Below are 18469 nucleotides of genomic sequence, written 5' to 3' on the forward strand. Positions count from 1 at the left end.
GGCTATCTCTCCGCGGCCTCTCGGGCTCCTCGCAAGCCGGGAAGCGGCGGAGCTGCGGTTGCTCTTCCTTCCCTTCGGGCGGACGGGGCTCCTCGAGCCCCTCGCGAGGCCTCAGCCGGCCTGGTTGACCCCGCGTGGAAGGAGCGTTTGGGGTGAAGGGAGGGACGACGAAGCCCATCATCCGTGGCGAGCCGAATAAACCCCTTTGGCTTATTTATATACATGATATAAGTAGTAAATGAACCAGTTTTATGCCCTCGCCTGCCTGAGCAGTGAACTCTTGCTCTTCGGCCACAGATGGGCTAAGGCTTTCTACCTTTTATTACTATTTAATAATATTTTATTATGTTTCTCTTAATATGCTCTTCATCTCAGCACAGGTAGTCCTCGACTTACGGCCACAACGGAGACCAGCATTTCTGTTGTTAAGCAAGGTGGTCATTGAGTCACACCTAATTTTACCTGCCACAGGTGTTCTTTCAGCTGTTAAGTGAATCATGTGGCCGTTAAACGAATCCAGCTTCAGAAGGAAGGTCCCAAATGGCGATCACGTGACCCCAGGATACAGCAACCTCATAAATACATCCCGGTTGCCAAGCACCCAAATTTTAATCGTGTGACCATGAGGATGCGGCATAGGTTGTAAGTGTGAGGAGTCGCTTTTTTTCCCCAGTGCCATTGTAACCTCAAATGACCACTAAACGAATGGTTGTAAGTCGAGGACTAACTGTCCACTGCTTGTCTTGGGCTGCAGAGCTTGGCATTTGTTTGAATTGCGGGCTGGGGTTGTCTGAAAGCTGTGGGGTGGCAACAAACTATTACACACACACACACACGACACAGACACACTCTTCTTCTTGGCCTGCCCCATGGTGGCGTTCTCTTTCCATGATTTCTAGATCAGGAGTGATGGAAGTTGTAGTCCAATGCCTCTGGTGGGTTTGGCACTGGGGCAAAGGGAACAAAAGAAGGTGCTGCTTTATACAAATTGTGTGTGTGGGGGGGTCTTTGAGGTTCACCGAGTTCACTCAGGTTGCCAGCAGTGGTTTCCCAGCAGGCCGAAAGAAAAATGAGGTTCAAGCATTTGGATGTAAAACTGGTATGTCCAAGGGGTCGGTGGGCATCTTTTCTTACGTCTGGAAACTGTATTATTAACTCCATTTTTTTATGGCAGGTCAAGGCCATGTGGAGCAGAATAGCAAGCCCCATGGGTGTGACTGGGGACGGAATATATGACTCCCCCCCCCCCCACTTCCCAGGTTGGGTATTTTTAAAAGAGGAACATGAAGCAACTTTGAAGACCTTTGCAGACTCTCAAAAAGGGGGAGTGGGGTCTGTGGGCAAGAGGGATGAGCAATTGCCAAAAGGCAAATGCTTTGCTATCACTCGACTTAAATTGTTTGTCAATGATTTCCATTACCTAAATTATTATTTATTAAATGTCAACAAAAATCTTAAGAGGAAAAAAATATTTTGTGATTCTTCCTTTATGTAAATTTTATTGCTTACAAGTGGATTTGCACAGTGTTCTTACATTTAACCGAACAGCTTGTTACAGAGTGTGCAGAAATCTATTGATCTACTGAAGCTTCGGTGAAATAGACAATCCAGTTGTTAACGACAGTCCTCTGCAGTAGAGCAATTTTCATTTTTTGCGTTAAAACGCCAACGGAAAGCTATACATTCTTTCAAACGGAACAACTGAAATGCTAAGGAACAGGCTGGCCTACCTAAAACTATCAGCAGGACTTTTGAGGGACAAAAACATTAGAACGACACCAACACGGCCACGAGCACAGGTGATCAATACGCAGGCCTTTGTATCGGGTGTTTCTGGAGCGCGAGGGGACTGTTACAAAATCAGCAACGTGGCTTCGTGGGCTTCCTGGACCACCGTCTACGTAAGAGGATTGCGCTTTTCCTCACCAGCGTAATGCACCACGCAAGGAGTGCCTTCAGAACCAGGAGGCAGCCTGTCCTCAAAATCTGACCACTTCCCTTTTTGCATGTTTCCCCCGCCCCGCTAGACGCTACACAAGAGCCACGAGAGTTGTGGAAATGTCGCAGTTCCACCGTGGAATACAACAACAAAAGATGGAGGCAGCCCAGCAGATGAGGCATGAAAGGCCAGGCGTCTGTTGCATGCAGAGCAGTGGGGGAAGCAGCTGGACGGACAGCAGGACCGGTCACAGACGGCATGGGGTGAACATGGCAGAGCATTTGGCCTTCCCTTCAGGGCTGGCGTGTAAGCAGCCACATTTTGGAAAAAGACAGAGGGGCCTTCCCTTGGTTTTTTGCTCTTCGGGAAGATGCCCCTCGGATGACATCAGACGCCCATACAGCTTACCTTCCAAAACCAAAAAGGGGGAGCTAAGGGTGCCAAGGGAGGGGGGCGCTGCCTCTCGTCCGAGCAGGCCGGAGCAGCTGCAATCACAGGGGGATGCTGCACCAGAGAGGCGGTTTCGTCCTCCTCTAAGAGCTGTGATTGTGCCGTCAAACTGAAAAAGAGGCCTTGGTTACAGTGAGCACATTCAGAGTTCGGCTCTTTTAACAGGCTGGCCAAAAAATTAAAAAATATATAAATCCCCTAGGACTTCTCCCCAATTCGTGTCCCCGGGCCAAACATATCAATCACCCCACTCAGCAAGCTGGCAACTACAGAACATGTTAAATTGCCAAAGCTTGCCAGCTAAACATTGAAAGTCCACCCCGTTGTGCAATGGGTGCTAATGAAAAGGCATCAGAAAGTGGGAATATCTTGACCAGGAGGCCTCAAGGAGGGAAATGGCAGTTGGCAGATGAAAAAGAAGGGGAGCGGGTACATTACAGTAAAAATTCTAAGTTGCCTAGGGGTGCCATCCATATTTTTTGTTTTTCAATTAATAAAATATCACTATCATCGCTATATTACAGAGAGAAATAGTTCATAGAATAACCAACTCTTCTATTACAATTTCAGAAATGTGTTTTGAAAAACCCTCTCATTTTAAAATGCCCTTAATATCTTGTGCTATACGAAATATATATCATCTATATACCACTGTGCAGCAAAAATACACTTTTCCCCCAAAGTATGAGCTTTAGACTAGACATTTTTTTTTAAGACATGAAAAAATACTGCAGGCTTTAAAGCTCAAAATGAGGCTTTTTTATCAGAACAGTGCATGTGACCACTATTTGCAGAAGCACAGAATTTTGAGAAAGCAAAACTAGGATTCAGATTAACTACTGTGGGCACATGCCAGTTCTTCAACGTGGCTTAGTATTTAGCATCATCCTTTAGTTAATGATAGCAAAGTGCCCACCTCGTATTGTTTAAGGTGCTCAAGATTTACATTACGGAAAAGGTTTTGATGGGAAACGAGCCAGCCCAGAATTGGATAGTTAGCATTGTCACTTCTGGACAAAGTGGAATGATAAACCTAAGCACGACCTTATTTCCAAACCGTAAAACCAGCTGCCCAAAAATAAATCGTCGTCTTTTCATTTTTCTTCGCAACAGCTTCGAGAATAGTGTGCAATCCCAGCCTAACTGCCCTTTGTGTTCATGGCCGTTTTTGAAAACTCGATTAAATTGCGGCAAAGAGTGAAGAGAGCGAGGAACTCCTGGGCTCTACACAGTGTGTGCTCTTAAGACTAAAATAATTCCCAGTAGAGGACCCTCAATACACACAAAGATCCGGAAACTTCATCTCATAGACGGGAACAGATTGGTAATGGGGGCAGCCGGCCGTGATGGTCAGGGTCCCCGAAGGACTGGGAGGGGGCCTGTAAAAAGAAAAGCCCCAGGGTTATTATACACAGCAGACTTTCAGCTGGACATTCTGCCTTTCGGGCTGGCTTGGGACCCCGAGTTTTTAATCAAGTCAGATCCAAAACGGTTTCAATTGAGGAAATGTATTTCTTCCTAAATTCTCATTTTTATTGTCTTCTGATGGCTACTGGAGACAGCTTGCAAACTAATAATACTTGAACAGTAAGAAATACATGGTGGGAAAGCAATTAAAGCCAACAGAGACTAACACAAACTCTGGTTAACCTAGCAATTGTCGCTGAGAATCAACTTGTCAGAACAAAATATTACAGGTAGTCCTCGCTTAATGACTGCAGTTGGGACTGGTGACTCCATCACTAAGTGAAACCGTTGTAAAGTGAAACATCCTGTGACTGTTTGACTTTTGTTCGGTCCTGTTGTAACTTTGAACATTCACTAAACGAACTGTTGTTAAGCTGAGGACGTACCTGTATTGTCCTTTGATCATCCCTGAATTTCCCACCCTTTCACCCCGTCACTCTCAAATTCCCATCCTCCAATTTTCCCAGCCAAAATCCAGCAGTCCTTCGGCATTTCTCCTTACCGAATGGTGAGCTCCAGTATCTGAGCCAGTCGGTCATGGAGGAGGTTTGCCTGGAGAGAGAAAACAGATCGAGTGAGATCGGGTGACAGTCAAGGCGAGATTCCTTTCGGTGGGACAGCCTGCCTCTCAGAGTTGTGGGGGCTCCATCGCTGGAGGTCTTCAAGAATAGATTGGATAACTATCTATCAGGGATGGTATAAGGACTTGTGCTCTGGGCAGCGGGTTGGACTAGAAGGCCTCCAATGTCCCCCTTCCAGCCTTAGGAGTCTGTTACTCTTAGAATTGTAATAATATAAGTCTAACAAAGAGAAGGACCAGGGGTGAGATTATAGAGGTCTTCCAATATTTGAGGGGCTGCCACAAAGGAGACAGGAGGGGATCGACTTAGTCTCCAAAGCCCCTGAGGGCAGGAGAAGAAGCAACGGATGGAAACCAATCAAGGAGAGAAGCAACCTAGAACTAAAGAGAAACTTCCCGACAGTGAAGACAATCCATCAGTGGAACTCCTTGCCTCCAGAAGTTGTGGGTGCTCCATCGCTGGAGGTTTTTAAGAAGAGACTGGACAGCCACTTGTCTGGAGGGTTGGACTAGAAAACCTCCAAGGTCCCTTCCAATTCTGTTACTCCGTATCCTATTCTGTATTCTCTTCTTGAGATACCCTGGATTATCCCCCACTGAAGGCCCCTAATAAATCTGGAAAAAATCCCCCCTGGCAGAAAAATGCTACAACACGGCCTCCCCAGGAGAAAAGGAAGTGGTTTTGGTCACCAACTACAATCCCTTTTCTACCGTATCGTCAAGCAGAAATCTTTCACAGGGAGTTTCTTACTCAGCCAGGGGTTTCAGTCTAGTAGCCCTACTCTGGATGCCAGTTCCCATCCGTAAGAGGGACAGCGAAAGGGTCTGCCCCCTCCCTCACGCTTTGCCCATTCTTCTGCCCTGATCTCACAGGAATAAAACACGACAATGCAAAGTCTATTTTGCACCCAGCCCTTGTAGGAGAAGGTGGCATCATGAGCACTGCCAGCCGAGAAGAGAGACCCCATCTTAGCTCGTGATGTGGGGTCCTCACTCTCTAAGTAGACCCTCCAGCTGCCTTGCAAGGCTATCTGGGCATCACCAAGCAGGGGGCTTTTTGTAGAAAATGTTGCTTGTTCTGCTCGGCTCACCTTGGTTTCGCACTGTGCTGCGATCTCTTCAAAGGGAGCTTTCTGAAACTTCTCAATGACCAGGCGCCTTTTCTCCTTCTCCTGCTCTTCAAGGCCGGTGTTATCTTGGGAAGTTGATAATTTTTTAAAAAATGGAGAAAGAAAGAGAGAGCAAAGTAAAGGCCGTGTTCCCAAAACACGTGATGAGACGGCTTCCCCAAACGCCCTTGGTTGAAGCACTCCCAGGGCCTGGGACACCATCTCAGCCTGGCTATGCCGGAGACCGCACGGGTCTCCTTGAGAGTAAAAGCATCGGTTGTCTGCCAAGGGGAGCTAGAGACCCCTCCCAAGAATTCTGGGAGGTCTGGGGATACTTAGCCTTCCATTGTATCTGAATAAATGGGCACTTCTGAGTTACTCACGTTAGGCACTAGGCTGCATTTTGCTACGCCGTGTGAAATAAATAAATAAAAGCTCACTGTGTCAGCGCTTCGACGCTGGCATAGAGAGCAGAAGGGAGAGAGAGATAAGCTCTGAACTTTTGCCTGCTAAATCCCTTTGAAGTCGGGTTGTCGTGGAAATGAAGGGGGGGGGAGACATTCCTGGGAAATGACGAGGAAAAGAAGTCTGAAGAATGACTTGGAAGATAGCCAATGAGAAGCAGAGATTTGGGGATCGGAAAGGGAGGGATTGGGGGGCAAAAGGTCAGTCTTGTCTGCATCAAGTCATGATCCGGTGGCTGTGCTCAATTAAAGAAAAGATTTCCTTAAAGATTGGCAGTTTGGAAATTCATTTATTTTGAGATAGCATCGAAATCTGACATACTGTATTTTTCAGAGTATAAGACGCACCTTTTTACCGCCCATTAGGGGTGAAAATCTGGGTGCATCTTATACTCCGAATGTAGCCCCACTCACCCGCTGCCCCCCCTTGGGAGGTTGTTGGCCTCTGTGCGTCTCATTTTCTGGCGGTTTCGGGCGGTGGGGATCCTCACATTGCCAAAAAGGAGCAATGTTGCATGCTGGGAGATGGGTGGCGGGTGCTGCTTGGAACCTGCTGAAAACTGCCGCCGCCGCATTTTCATGAGGGCGTGCAGCTCTGCGAATTGCATCGGGGAATTGGGGAGAAAAACGCCAGAAAACGCGATGCATGGAGGCAATGCTTTTTTTCCTCCCTGAAACTTAAACTGATAAAAAGATCTGGGCTATGCGTTATCAAAATCCAAATGGAAGTGAGGACACTGCTGATCCTGATGCTGGTAGGCAGAGGCAGAATTCTTTTTTTCTTGTTTTCCTCCCCCAAAATTAAGGTGCGTCTTATACTCCGAAAAATACGGTAATAAGTGAACAAAGAAAAGCTTGTTTTTAGTTGGAGAAATATTAGTTCATGGACCTGATCCAGTTTGGAACCTAATTCGTCACATCATTAATATTAAGTGAGCTATTAAACATGTAATCGTATTTTCTCACCCCTGATTGTCCCAAAGGTGTTTTTTCCAAAGGACAACTCGACTCTCTTGTTTTTTTTTTCCTCGAAAATGTTTCACTTCTCCTCCAAGAGTCCCTTGGGAGTTGGGCGGCATAGAAATGCGACAAAATAAATAAAATAAATAAGAAGCTTCTTCAGTTCTTCAGAATATACAACTACACTATTACAGAACTGAAGAAGCTTCCTGGAGGAGAAGCGAAATGTTTTCAAGGAAAAAAAACCAAGAGAATCAAATTGTCTTTTGGAAAAAGCACAACTATGTGCTGGATGACTGAGAATCTCTAGAGATATTCCTGATTGTTTAACTGAGGAGAAACAATCCATAGTAGTGAGGATTATGATTACATTATTGGGGGCAAAATCGCTGCTTGTTAAGAGTACGGTAGAACAAGGAATGGGGGGTAGGATACATATGTTACTATATAATATGATGCATTTTACCTATCGCCTTCTTCAGTGCTTCAAAGGTAATTTCCTCCATGCTGTTAACCTGGGGGGAGAAGGGGGGAGAGAAATATTTTGCTTAAATGCACCGACAGTTGAACAAAAAGGAAAATAAAATAATTTTCTGTGGTTTAGCAAGAGGGAACGGCAAGGAGGAAACCATGAATTAAGCCACATAGAAGCCATTATTAGACGCTTGAGAGGTGGAGCCTGCAAGGAGACTCAATAATATTTCTGAGTTGCAGAATCTGCCAGAAAATGTGGGAAAACAACCCAAAAACCAAGATGAGAAAACTGGTTTGGGGAATGTCTGGAATCTGTTCTATCTGTCAGAGGGGATGATATAAAAAGGGTTGGTTAAAAAGATATCCAAGCTTCTGCACTTGCCATGTTCATAGGTTGAATCGGTAAACAGTTACACATAATTGTACCTGGAGAGGCAATTTGGTGTAGTGGTAAGGGTGCTGGCCTAAAAACTAGGAGACTGGGAGTTCTAGTCTTGCTTTAGGCATGAAAGCCCTCTGAGTGACTTTGGGCCAATCACCAGGAGACACTGAGTTCTAGTCCCACCTTTGGCATGAAAGCATCTGGGTGACTTTGGCCAATTACTAGGAGACAGTGAGTTCTAGTCCCACTTTAGGCATGAAAGTTGGCTGGATGACTTTGCGCCAATCAGCAGGAGAAAGTGAGTTCTAGTCCGGCCTTTAGTGTGAAAGCTGATGGGGTGACTTTCGCCAGGTGCAAATGGATGGAAGGATAGGTGCAACTAATAGGGTTAGGTGAGATCACTTAGGACAAGGCCCTCCAAACTTGGCAACTTTAAGGCTTGTGGACTTCGACTCCCAGAATTCTGTGCATTGCATTCCCCCATTGAATTCTGGGAGTTGAAGTACATAAGTTGCCAAGTTTGGAGAGTCCTAGCCTTAAAGGGACGAGAAAGTCAAAAAGCTTTTCTGAAGCTGCACAATGTCCATGATCAAACTTACCTTATCTTCTGCGCCGTTTCCAGGAAGGATGTCCACCTGAATGGACACGGTGTCCACGATACTCTTCCTTCGTGACAGCCTGTCCTCATCTGTATATGTAACATCAGAAAAGTTCATATTTCTCATTGTGGGTGATATAAATTATAGCATACAATATATCACATTCTGGTAAGTTAGGCATAGATGAATCGATGGATGGGTAGCTAGATAGCTAGATAGAAAGAAATAGATTGATGATATAGATGGATGGATAGATAAGGTAGATAGATAGATAGATAGATAGATAGATAGATAGATAGATAGATAGATAGATAGATAGATAGATAGATGACAGAGATATGATAGAGATAGTAGATGATAGAGATAGACAGATGATAGATGATAGAGAGATATAGTAGATTAGATAGATAAATAGAAATAGATTGATGATAGAGATGGATGGATGCAGATAGATAGATAGATAGATAGATAGATAGATAGATGATAGAAATAGATTGATGATAGAGATGGATGGATGGAGAGAGAGATGATAGATGATAGAAATAGATTGACAGATGGATGGATGGAGATACAATAGATAGAAATAGATTGATGATAGAGATGAATGGATGCAGATAGAAAGATAGATAGATGATAGAAATAGATTGATGATAGAGATGGATGGATGGAGAGAGAGAGATGATAGATGATAGAAATAGATTGATAAAGATGGATGGAGATACAGTACATAAGACAGAAATAGATTGATGATAGAGATGGATGGATAGATGATAGATAGATGATAATTAGAAATAGATTGATGATAAAGATGGATGAACGGAGATAGAGATGATAGAGATAGATGGATAGAAATAGATGATAGAGAGATGGATGTATGGATAGATAGAAATAGATTGATGATAGAGATGGATGGATGAACAGATGATAGATACAGAGAGAAATGAATGATGATAGATAGATAGATAGATAGATAGATAGATAGATAGATAGATAGATAGATAGATAAACTGATTATAGGTTTCAGGAATTGGGAGAATGATGAAAACCTGTAGAGAATGCAGATAAGTCCTTGAATTACGACCGGTCACCTAGTGACCATTCAAAGTTATGACAGACCTATCTGGGCGGTACTTATGACCTGAATTTCAAGTTGTGCTGGCCGCCACGTCCCCCGGTCACATGACTGCACTCCGGTCCCACGGCAACCAGGCGCATTTATGGCCATTTGCAGCGTCCCACGGATGCTAATTGTTGTAAAACATCTGCATAGTATATATTACATTTCTTGGTCTGGTCTACTAAGAATAACAAAGTGGGAAGGGACCCTGTAGGTCATCGAGTCCAACTTAATGGAGCTGATTATAACAGACGGATGGTCAAACGGAGGTGGAGGTATGAGAACTGTGACCCAAAGGGCCACGGTGCTTCTGGTCATCCCCCTTTCCACCATTTATGTGGTCTAGTGCAGTGGTACCCAACCTTTTTATCGCCGCGGCCCGCTGAGCGCGCACAGGGGTGGGGGCACGGCCCAGGAGCTTTTGCGCACGGCCCATTGCGCACGGCCCAGGAGCTTTTGTGCACGGCCCAGGAGCCTTTGCGCTGCAGCGTTCATGTCCCCCGGCCGCTGCGCGGCCCGGTGCCAGGTACTCCACGGCCCGGCACCGGTCCGCGGACCGGGGGTTGGGGACCACTGGTCTAGTGCAGGGGTCTCCAACCTTGGCCACTTTGAGCCCTGGGGGACTTCAATTCCCAGAATTCCCCAGCCAGCTTTGCTGGCTGGGGAATTCTGGGAGTTGAAGTCCGCCAAGGCTTAAAGTGGCCAAGGTTGGAGACCCCTAGTCTAGTGGGAAGGCAGAACAACTTGCTTCCTCTCAAAATGGCTGCAAAATCTGAAGGGACAGGTGTATAAAAGAGAAGCAAGGAGTCCCTGGCTGCCCTCTGGAACAGCCCCCAAGGTCTCTTCAAGAGGGCCACAAGGATGGCGGCCTTAAAGCTCCAGGAGAGCCAGGTGCTGTGGGAATTGTAGTTCAGCGACATCACTTCTCAGCCAAAAAATGGCCGATCGCAAAGGGAAGCGGTTTCATCCTCCCTATTCAACAATCCAGGTCCTCAAACGGAGCGGTTTCCTCTCTGCAACTGTTGTGGCCAACAATTGCCACGAGTCACACATGCGTCCGCTGGAAAGACTATATCTCACCTGTCACCTGGGGCACGTAAGGCACCGACAGCCTCTCCACGCTGTAGCCGCTGCCGCCTAAGGATTCCACAATCTTGTGAGTCAGGAAGAACAAGCTCTTGTCGTCCTTATCAAAGTTCGGGGGAAGGCTGTTTAAAAAAGAAAACAACCCCAAAAACTTTGTTCAAAATGAAAGGGAAAATCAATGAGATTATAAGTGGATCAACTGAACAATGGAACAGAGCTGGAAGGGACTTTGGAGGTCTTCTAGTCCAGCCCGCTGATCAAGCAGGAAACCCGTGATGGTGACCCTATGGCACGCGTGCCACAGGTGGCACATGGAGTCATATCTGTGGGCACGCGAGCATTGCCCTAGCTCAGCTCCAGCATCCATGCGCACACCAGCCAACTGATTTTCAGGCCTTCCAGGAGCACCAGAAGTCAGGAAACGGGCCTCTGGAGGGCCTTCGGGGGGACGGGGGGAGGCTGTTTTTGCCCTCCCCAGGCTCCAAGAAAGCCTCTGGAGCCTGGGGAGGGTGAAAAACGGGCCTACCGGGCCCACCAGTAACCTTTTTGATTTTTTAGCCAAAAGTGGGGGGAGCAACGAGGGGGGTGTCGCGCGTGCATGCACGAGAGGGCGGGGCATGGGGGGCATTGAATTATGGGTGTGGGCACACACGTGCGTGACCCCCCCCGTGCTCCCCCCCCCCGATGGGATGGCAAACAGGTTATCCATCACTGCCCTACGCCACTTCAGACAAATGGTTATCCAATCTCTTTTTTAAAACCTCCAGAGATAAGAGCACCCACAACTTCTGGAGGGAAGCCCTTCCAATGATAAATCGTTCCTCCTTATTGCCTTAACAATATCCTTCAAGTTTCCCCCTGAACTTTTCAAAGTTCTCCTTTCAGTCCTCTCAACTTCCTTCCTCTTGGCTGAAAGGGAATTTGGCTGAAATCTTTAATATCTTACCGTACTGAAATCTCGGTTGAGTTTTTTTTTTTTTTTTTTAATTGATAATATCCTACGAGGCCAATCCAATCGAACCTCAGTCTTAGCAAAAACGCTGCCGGTTCATCTCTTGGAATGTCATCGTAGAAATGAATCTGCTCTACTGCACCGCTGGGCTTTGAGCAATCCGTCCAGTGGGGAAAAGACATTTCTCAAGAAAAACTTTTTCCCAAAAAGTCAACTGGACTTCCTTGGGTTTTCTTTTTCCCTTTGAAAACATTTCACTTCTCATCCCAGAAGCTTCATCAGTTCATGAAGAACTGAATGATGAACTGAAGAAGCTTCTGGGATGAGAAGTGAAACATTTTCAAAGGAAAAAAAAAACCCAAGGAAGTCCAGCTGACTTTTGGAAAAGGCACCTTTGGGGGGGTCAACCACAGCCTGGGTGATCTCGGAGAATCCCCACAGCCGCTGCTGAAATGGCTCTGGGGCGATACTTAGATTTGGCTTGGTTTTGGGCATCTTTTCCCCACCATTTCTGCAGAGGGTCCCCGTGGGATGTGTGGCCCTGTGCAAAGGCATCATAAAAGGGCATTAACAATCTGCTCTTATCCTGTTTGCATTTTGATCAAATTCTTTTTTCCCTCATTTTCATCATTCGAAACAGGGAGAGGAAGTTTCAATATGTATTATAAGTTGGGATCTTTCAGAGAAGAAATGTATCCTTGTAGGCTACGGAAGCACCCAAACTACCTGGGGACCAAGGACTGGGCTTTGGCCATGATTATTGATTGGGAGTGGGCTATAATGTTTAATTTCTGGGGGTCCTGGGTGATCTCTGGGCTGGGTTGTTCTCTTGTCATTTTCTTGCAGATCAAGATGTTACCTCATTGGGTCATAAAACATCCACAAGAAAAGAAGCTTAGAGACCACCAAAGACCCCACAGTCCTCCTCCTCCTCCTCCTGCTCTCCACAAACCCCACTAACACTGATGGTGTTACTTAGTTGGGTGATGAAACGTCTGCAAGTAGACAATCAAGAGAGCACCAAGAACCCCCCAGTCCTCCACTCTGTAAATCCCACGCCCTTCTAGCACCGAGGATGTGACCTTCGGTAGCTGGGTATGTCAAACCACGTAGTCAGGCTGTATTATTATTATTATCTTTCCCATTACTTATTCCTTTAGCATCTTATCATTATCATTTTGTTGTTTGTACCTTATGATTAATACGGATTGCTTTTATTTAGTATCCTTTGACTATTACTGAGTGTTGTATCTTATGATTTATGATGATGGTATCTTATGATTACAATCATGACTTGATTGTATATACACTGTACATACCATCACTTGTTGCTTGTATGTACACTGAGAGCTTCTGCACCAGTGACAAATTCCTTGTGTGTCCAATCACATCTGGCCAATAAAGAATCCCTCCTTTCTTTTTCCTTCCTTCCTCCCTCTCTCCCTCCCTCCCACCCTTCCTTCCTTCCTTCCTCTTCCTTCTTCCCTCCCTCCCTTTTTCCTCCCTCCCTCCCTCCCACCCTTCCTTCCTCCCTCCCTTTTTCCTTCCTTCCTTCCTTCCCCTTCCTTCCTTCCTCCCTCCTTCCTTTTCCTTCTTTCCTTCCTTTTCCTTCTTTCCTTCCTTCCTCCCTCCCTCCCTTTTTCCTTCCTTCCTTCCTTCTTTCCTTCCTCCCTTTCTTTTCCTTCTTTCCTCCCTCCCTTTTTCCTTCCTCCCTCCCTCCCTCCCTTTTTGCTGCCTTCTTTCCTTCCTTCCTTTTCCTTCTTTCCTTCCTTCCTCCCTCCCTCCCTTTTTCCTTCCTTCCTTCCTTCTTCCCTCCCTCCCTCCCTCCCTCCCTTCCTTCCTTCCTTCCTTCCTTCCTTCCTTCCTTCCTTCCTTCTTTCCTTCCTTCCTCTCTCCATATTCCATCCCATCCCATCCCATCCAACATCTGCAAGGAAGCCACCCGGCTCAGAGAGCGCCAAGGACCCCAAAGTTCAACGCTGAGCGACAAAGCTTCTCTTCCAAAGTTTATCAGCCAAACCCAAGACATTTACCTGCACTTATCTCGAAGGATGGTTTCCGGCAAAAAGTAGGGAGCTTCCACTGTTCTGGTTTCAATCACCTGCGGAAACAGTGGGAGCCAAAAGCCCCTTTCAGAGCCCTGGTTAACCGAGCGGGATGAAATCTCTGGCTCACCATTTTTGCTGGCAGAGAACGTGAAGCTAAAGTGCCCCGCTGGCATATGCAGCTGGGTTGCCACCTCGAGGAGCCTGGTTTCCCACTGACTCTCCCTTGTTCCTGGAGCAGAGGGCTGGGTAAAATTTGGTGGGCCCTGAGCTCCGTGACTCCTTGATAAAGAAATTCTCACGCCCAATGTGGGTGACGACCACACAGACGCCCTCCTGGGTGAGCTCTCAGAGGAGCGGATTACAGGGAGTCCTCGGCTTACGACCCACAAGGGAGCCCAGGATTTCTGTTGTTAAGTGAGTCATTTGTTTTGCCCCATTTTATGACTTTTCTTGCCACCGTTGTTAAGTGAATCGCTGCCGTTGTTAAGGTGACTACCTTAACAAGGTAAGAAAGCACCTTGGAGGACTGAGAATCTCCATGGACCTCCAAAGGGTGACATGGCCCTTCTTTGGCGCACCCAAAATGGCTCGCTGCCTGCTGCGTCCCCCCCCCCTCCCAAAAATGTTCCAAGGAAGAAGGGCCCCAAACGGAATAAAGAGGGAAAAGGGAGAAACCACGATTTTGGCTACCCACCTTGCTGATGTGCTGGCAGAAAGCCGGGATGGCGATCATCTGGCTCAGGAAGTTGAGGTACGCGGCGACCAGCCCCATGATGCTGCACCGGTTGAACATCGACAGGCTGTCCTCGTTAAGAATGGCGATGTCCTTCGGGAGGAGAAAAAGGAAGAGAATCAAATACACCAAATATTTCCTTGGAAACCTTCCAGGCGGGCAGGTGTGAATCGTTGCCTGCATTTTATTTTTCTTTCGCGGATGTTCCTCTACGCCCCTCATCACCCCCTAAGCAGGCTCTCCACCCCACCACCACCCCCAAGCCTGGCCTTCCTCCCCCCACCTCTGAGGTTACCTGCAGGGCGATGGCCAAGCGGATGAGGTCGGTGACCACTTCTTCGTTGGCCAGCTCGATGGTGATCAGGGCCAGCGACGTGTAGAGCAGCTCAAAATTCTTGTGGACATTGTCGTCTTCTTTGCAACCCAAGTAGACGTGTCGGTACAGCTGCTGGGCATGCTGCTCCAGGACAGGAGGAGGGAAGGGGGCACAAGGCAGCGGGAGGATGGGATGCGTGAATGCTAAAGAGCAGGGGATTTATGCTTCCTCCCACCTCCCCTCCTCTACTCCTTTCCTTCCTTCCTTCCTTCACTCCTTCCCATCCTATTTCCATTCCTCCCTCCTCTTCTTCCTTTCTTCCCACTCTGCCTCCATTCTTCCTTCTCCCTCCCCCCCTTCCCACCCTGTCCCAATTCCTCCCTCCCCTCCTTCCTTCCCTCCCTCCTTTCCTTCCTTCCTTCCTCCCTTTCCTTCCTTCCTCTCTCCTTCCCTCCTCTTCTCCCTTCTTCTTCCTCCCTCTCTCCCTTCTTTCCTTCCTTCCTTCTCACCCTGTCTCCATTCCTCGCTTCTCATTCCCTCCCTCCCTCCCACTTCCTTCCCTCCCTTCTTTCCTTCCTTCCTTCCTCCCTCCTTCCCTCCTCTTCTCCCTTCTTCCTCCCTCTCTCCCTTCTTTCCTTCCTTCCTTCTCACCCTGTCTCCATTCCTCCCTTCTCATTCCCTCCCTCCCACTTCCTTCCCTCCCTTCTTTCCTTCCTTCCTTCCTTCCTTCCTTCCTTCCTTCCTTCCTTCCTTCCTTCCTCCCTTTCCTTTCTTTTTTTTTTTTTTATTTGATTTATATGCCGCCCTTCTCCAGAGACTCAGGGCGGCTTACAATGCGTTCCTTCCTCTCTCCTTCCTTCTTCCTCCCTTTCCTTCCTTCCTCTCTCCTTCCCTCCTCTTCTCCCTTCTTCCTCCCTCTCTACCCCCAGGAATACGACTGATCCCGGACCTCCGTACTTTCCGCCGAGCGTTGAAGACCTTCTTATTTCAGCAAGCCGGGCTGTCTTAAAATTTTAATGGGCTATTTTATGGGTAAAGGGTTTTAAAATTTGGGGAAGCCAAACTGATCTAATTCTGTTTTAATTTATTTTAATTTTTATACTGTATATATTTTAATTTTGGCTGTTCACCGCCCTGAGTCCTTCGGGAGAAGGGCGATATACAAATTTAATAAATCTAAACCTAAACCTTCTTTCCTTCCTTCCTTCTCACCCTGTCTCCATTCCTCCCTTCTCACTCCCTCCCTCCCACTTCCTTCCCTCCCTCCCTTCTTTCCTCCCTTTCCTTCCTTCCTCTCTCCTTCCTTCCTTCCTCCCTTTCCTTCCTTCCTCTCTCTCTCCTTCCCTCCTCTTCTCCCTTCTTCCTCCCTCTCTCCCTTCTTTCCTTCCGTCCTTCTCACCCTGTCTCCATTCCTCCCTTCTCCCTCCCTCCCTTTTCCTTCCCTCCCTTCTTTCCTCCCTCCCTTTTCTACAGCCACCCATCTCAATCAATCACTTCGGGCAGCTTACAATTCCCAAAGTATAAAAACAATTAAAGCAATAAAGATCATTACAAAAACAATTTAAAAATATCCCAAATAAATATACACAGCAGCCAAGATAATTTGTCCAGTTAGCAGTGAAGCCAGACAACGGGGCCCTGATGCCTTCGGGGCCCCAGGCTTGGGGATCACAGCCAGGCTTTTTAAGCCTCACAAAAGTGTCCACAGGGCAGAATATTCCATCCAGGGGAGCCACCCAGAGGAGTTTGACCTGCAAAGATCTCCACACGTGGCCACTTTAAGACTTTGTGGACTTCAACTCCCAGAATTCCCCAGCCAGCATGTTGCTGGCTGGGGAATTCTGGGGGTTGAAGTCCACAAAGTCTTCAAGTGGCTCCGTGTGGAGAGCCCTGTTTTAGACTGAAATTGAATGTAAGTCTTCTTCATAAATTTACCTTCTTCATAAAGCTCACGTCTTGCCGGGAAATCTTGTCTCGCTTTATCTTCAGATCAGACACGTCCGGGATGATTCTAGAATGGGGGGAGGGGGAGGGAAAGGGCTCGTCTCTTATGGGAACAAACAACAAGTGACAGCTACCATAAACAACTTGCCATCAAGGAAACGCTGAGAGTGGAAACTCTTTGTAAACTACACGGGCTTTGCACCTTCCCGCAAAGTTTGCCTTGAATTGCCATCGGCTGTATGAAAGCCTTAGCCCGGGTTAGGCTTTGCTCGTCAGGAGGTCACAAAAGGGGATCAGGTGAGTCAGTGGCCAAGAGGCTGAAGTTTAATCACGTGACCAGGGAGAGGCTGCAATGGTCGTAGGTCATCTAGTCCAACCCTCTACCCAAGCAGGAGGCCTTGCCTACACCATTTCTGAGAGATGTCTGTCCAGTCTCTTCTTCAAAACTTCCAGTGATGAAGTACCTACAACTTCTATCTATCTATCTATCTATCTATCTATCTATCTATCTATCTATCTATCTATCTATCTCTATCTATCTATCTATCTATCTATCTATCTATCTATCATCTATCTATCTATCTGTCTATCTCTATCTATCTATCTATCTATCTATCTATCTATCTGTCTATATCTATCTATCTATCTATCTATCTATCTATCTATCTATCTATCTATCTATCTATCATCTTCCATCATTCATCTATTTATCCATCCATCCATCCATCTCTAACAGATTAACGGAAGGGAGCTTGTAGGTCATCTAGTCCACCCCGCACGCCACCCAAGCAGGAGACCTGACACCATTTCTGACCGAGGGCAGTCCAGTCTCTACTTGGAAGCCTCCAGTGATGAAGCTCCCACAACTTCCGAAGGCAGCTTCTGTTCCATGGGTGGATTGTTCTCACTGTCAGAAAACTCCTCCTTATTTCCAGGTTGAATCTCTCCTTGATCAGGTTCCATCCATTATTATTCCTTCTCTGGCCTTCGGGTGCTTTGGAAAATAGTTTGACCCCCCTCTTCTCTCTGTGTCAGCCCCTCAAATATAGTTCATTTCCCCATTTCAGCTACCCAGAGGCCAGGACCATCCTTACCGTATCCCTCGAAGCTTTGCTCTGTTGTCGTGCCGGTCAATCAGGTTGTGTAGAATTTCCAAGACCAGCTGCCGCAGCTCGGAATCCTCCATGAGGGAGGTGGACAGCAGAGGGTCCAGGAAAGGCGCTGAGAGGACCGAGGCGATACTCTTCGCGTTGTAGCCGGAGGTCACCTGCCAAGGAGGCCGACAAAAAGCAAGGGGTCCCCAATTGGTCTTGCATAGGGACAGCGGGCAGCTGCTCGAATGGGCCAAAGGGCTACTCAAGGCATACTCCACCGAAGACTCCCAGGATTCAAAGATACAGGGAGTCCTCGCCTTACGACCACAATTGAGCCCAAGATTTCCATTGTTAAGCCAGACAGTTGTTAAGTGAGTTCGGCCCCATTTTGCGACCTTTCTCACCACGGTCGTTAAACAAATCTGCCTTTCCCCATTGACTTTGCCCGGCCTAATGTTCGATATCTTTATTGATGGATTAGCCCTTGGGCCTTATCAAAGTGCAGAGTTCCAGAAACGAATTATTACTAAAATTTGAAAAAAAAAAAAAAAAGCAATTTAAAATGAAGTTGGAATAAAATGCGATTTAAAATGAAGTTGGAATAAAACACAATCTAAAATGAAATTGGAATAAAAAATACAATAATTTGAGGTATAGGTAAAATATGATAAAATTATATTTCGGTGCCACCCCTGCAATCTACCCCAATCAGCCCCACGTATGCCCTTTGCCTGGTCAGATCGTCGCCAAAGGAG

General features: G+C 46.9%; 1 protein-coding gene across 2 annotated transcripts in view; it reads right to left on the minus strand.

Moving 5' to 3' along the window:
- Nucleotides 1–1497: 1497 nt before the first annotated feature.
- Nucleotides 1498–18469, minus strand: part of EFR3A (EFR3 homolog A) — a 53830-nt gene continuing 36858 nt past the window's right edge. The window contains exons 14-25 of one of the 2 annotated variants that reach the window (XM_070940184.1): nt 17715–17887; nt 16612–16687; nt 14656–14817; nt 14322–14453; nt 13613–13680; nt 10622–10749; nt 8425–8513; nt 7436–7484; nt 5528–5631; nt 4359–4408; nt 3674–3768; nt 1498–2498 (exon numbers count right to left, since the gene is read on the minus strand). In XM_070940184.1, coding sequence (XP_070796285.1) covers nt 2494–2498; nt 3674–3768; nt 4359–4408; nt 5528–5631; nt 7436–7484; nt 8425–8513; nt 10622–10749; nt 13613–13680; nt 14322–14453; nt 14656–14817; nt 16612–16687; nt 17715–17887 — 1131 coding nt within the window. In that variant the 3' untranslated portion in view covers nt 1498–2493. Of the gene's footprint in view, nt 3769–4358; nt 4409–5527; nt 5632–7435; nt 7485–8424; nt 8514–10621; nt 10750–13612; nt 13681–14321; nt 14454–14655; nt 14818–16611; nt 16688–17714; nt 17888–18469 lie in introns of both variants that reach the window. The other variant, XM_070940183.1, reaches the window with a different exon arrangement.

Source organism: Pituophis catenifer, unplaced genomic scaffold, assembly GCF_029215685.1.
Source record: "Pituophis catenifer annectens isolate HBS135680 unplaced genomic scaffold, rPitCat1.0.hap2 SCAF_3, whole genome shotgun sequence".
Taxonomy (NCBI): Eukaryota; Metazoa; Chordata; class Lepidosauria; order Squamata; family Colubridae; genus Pituophis; species Pituophis catenifer.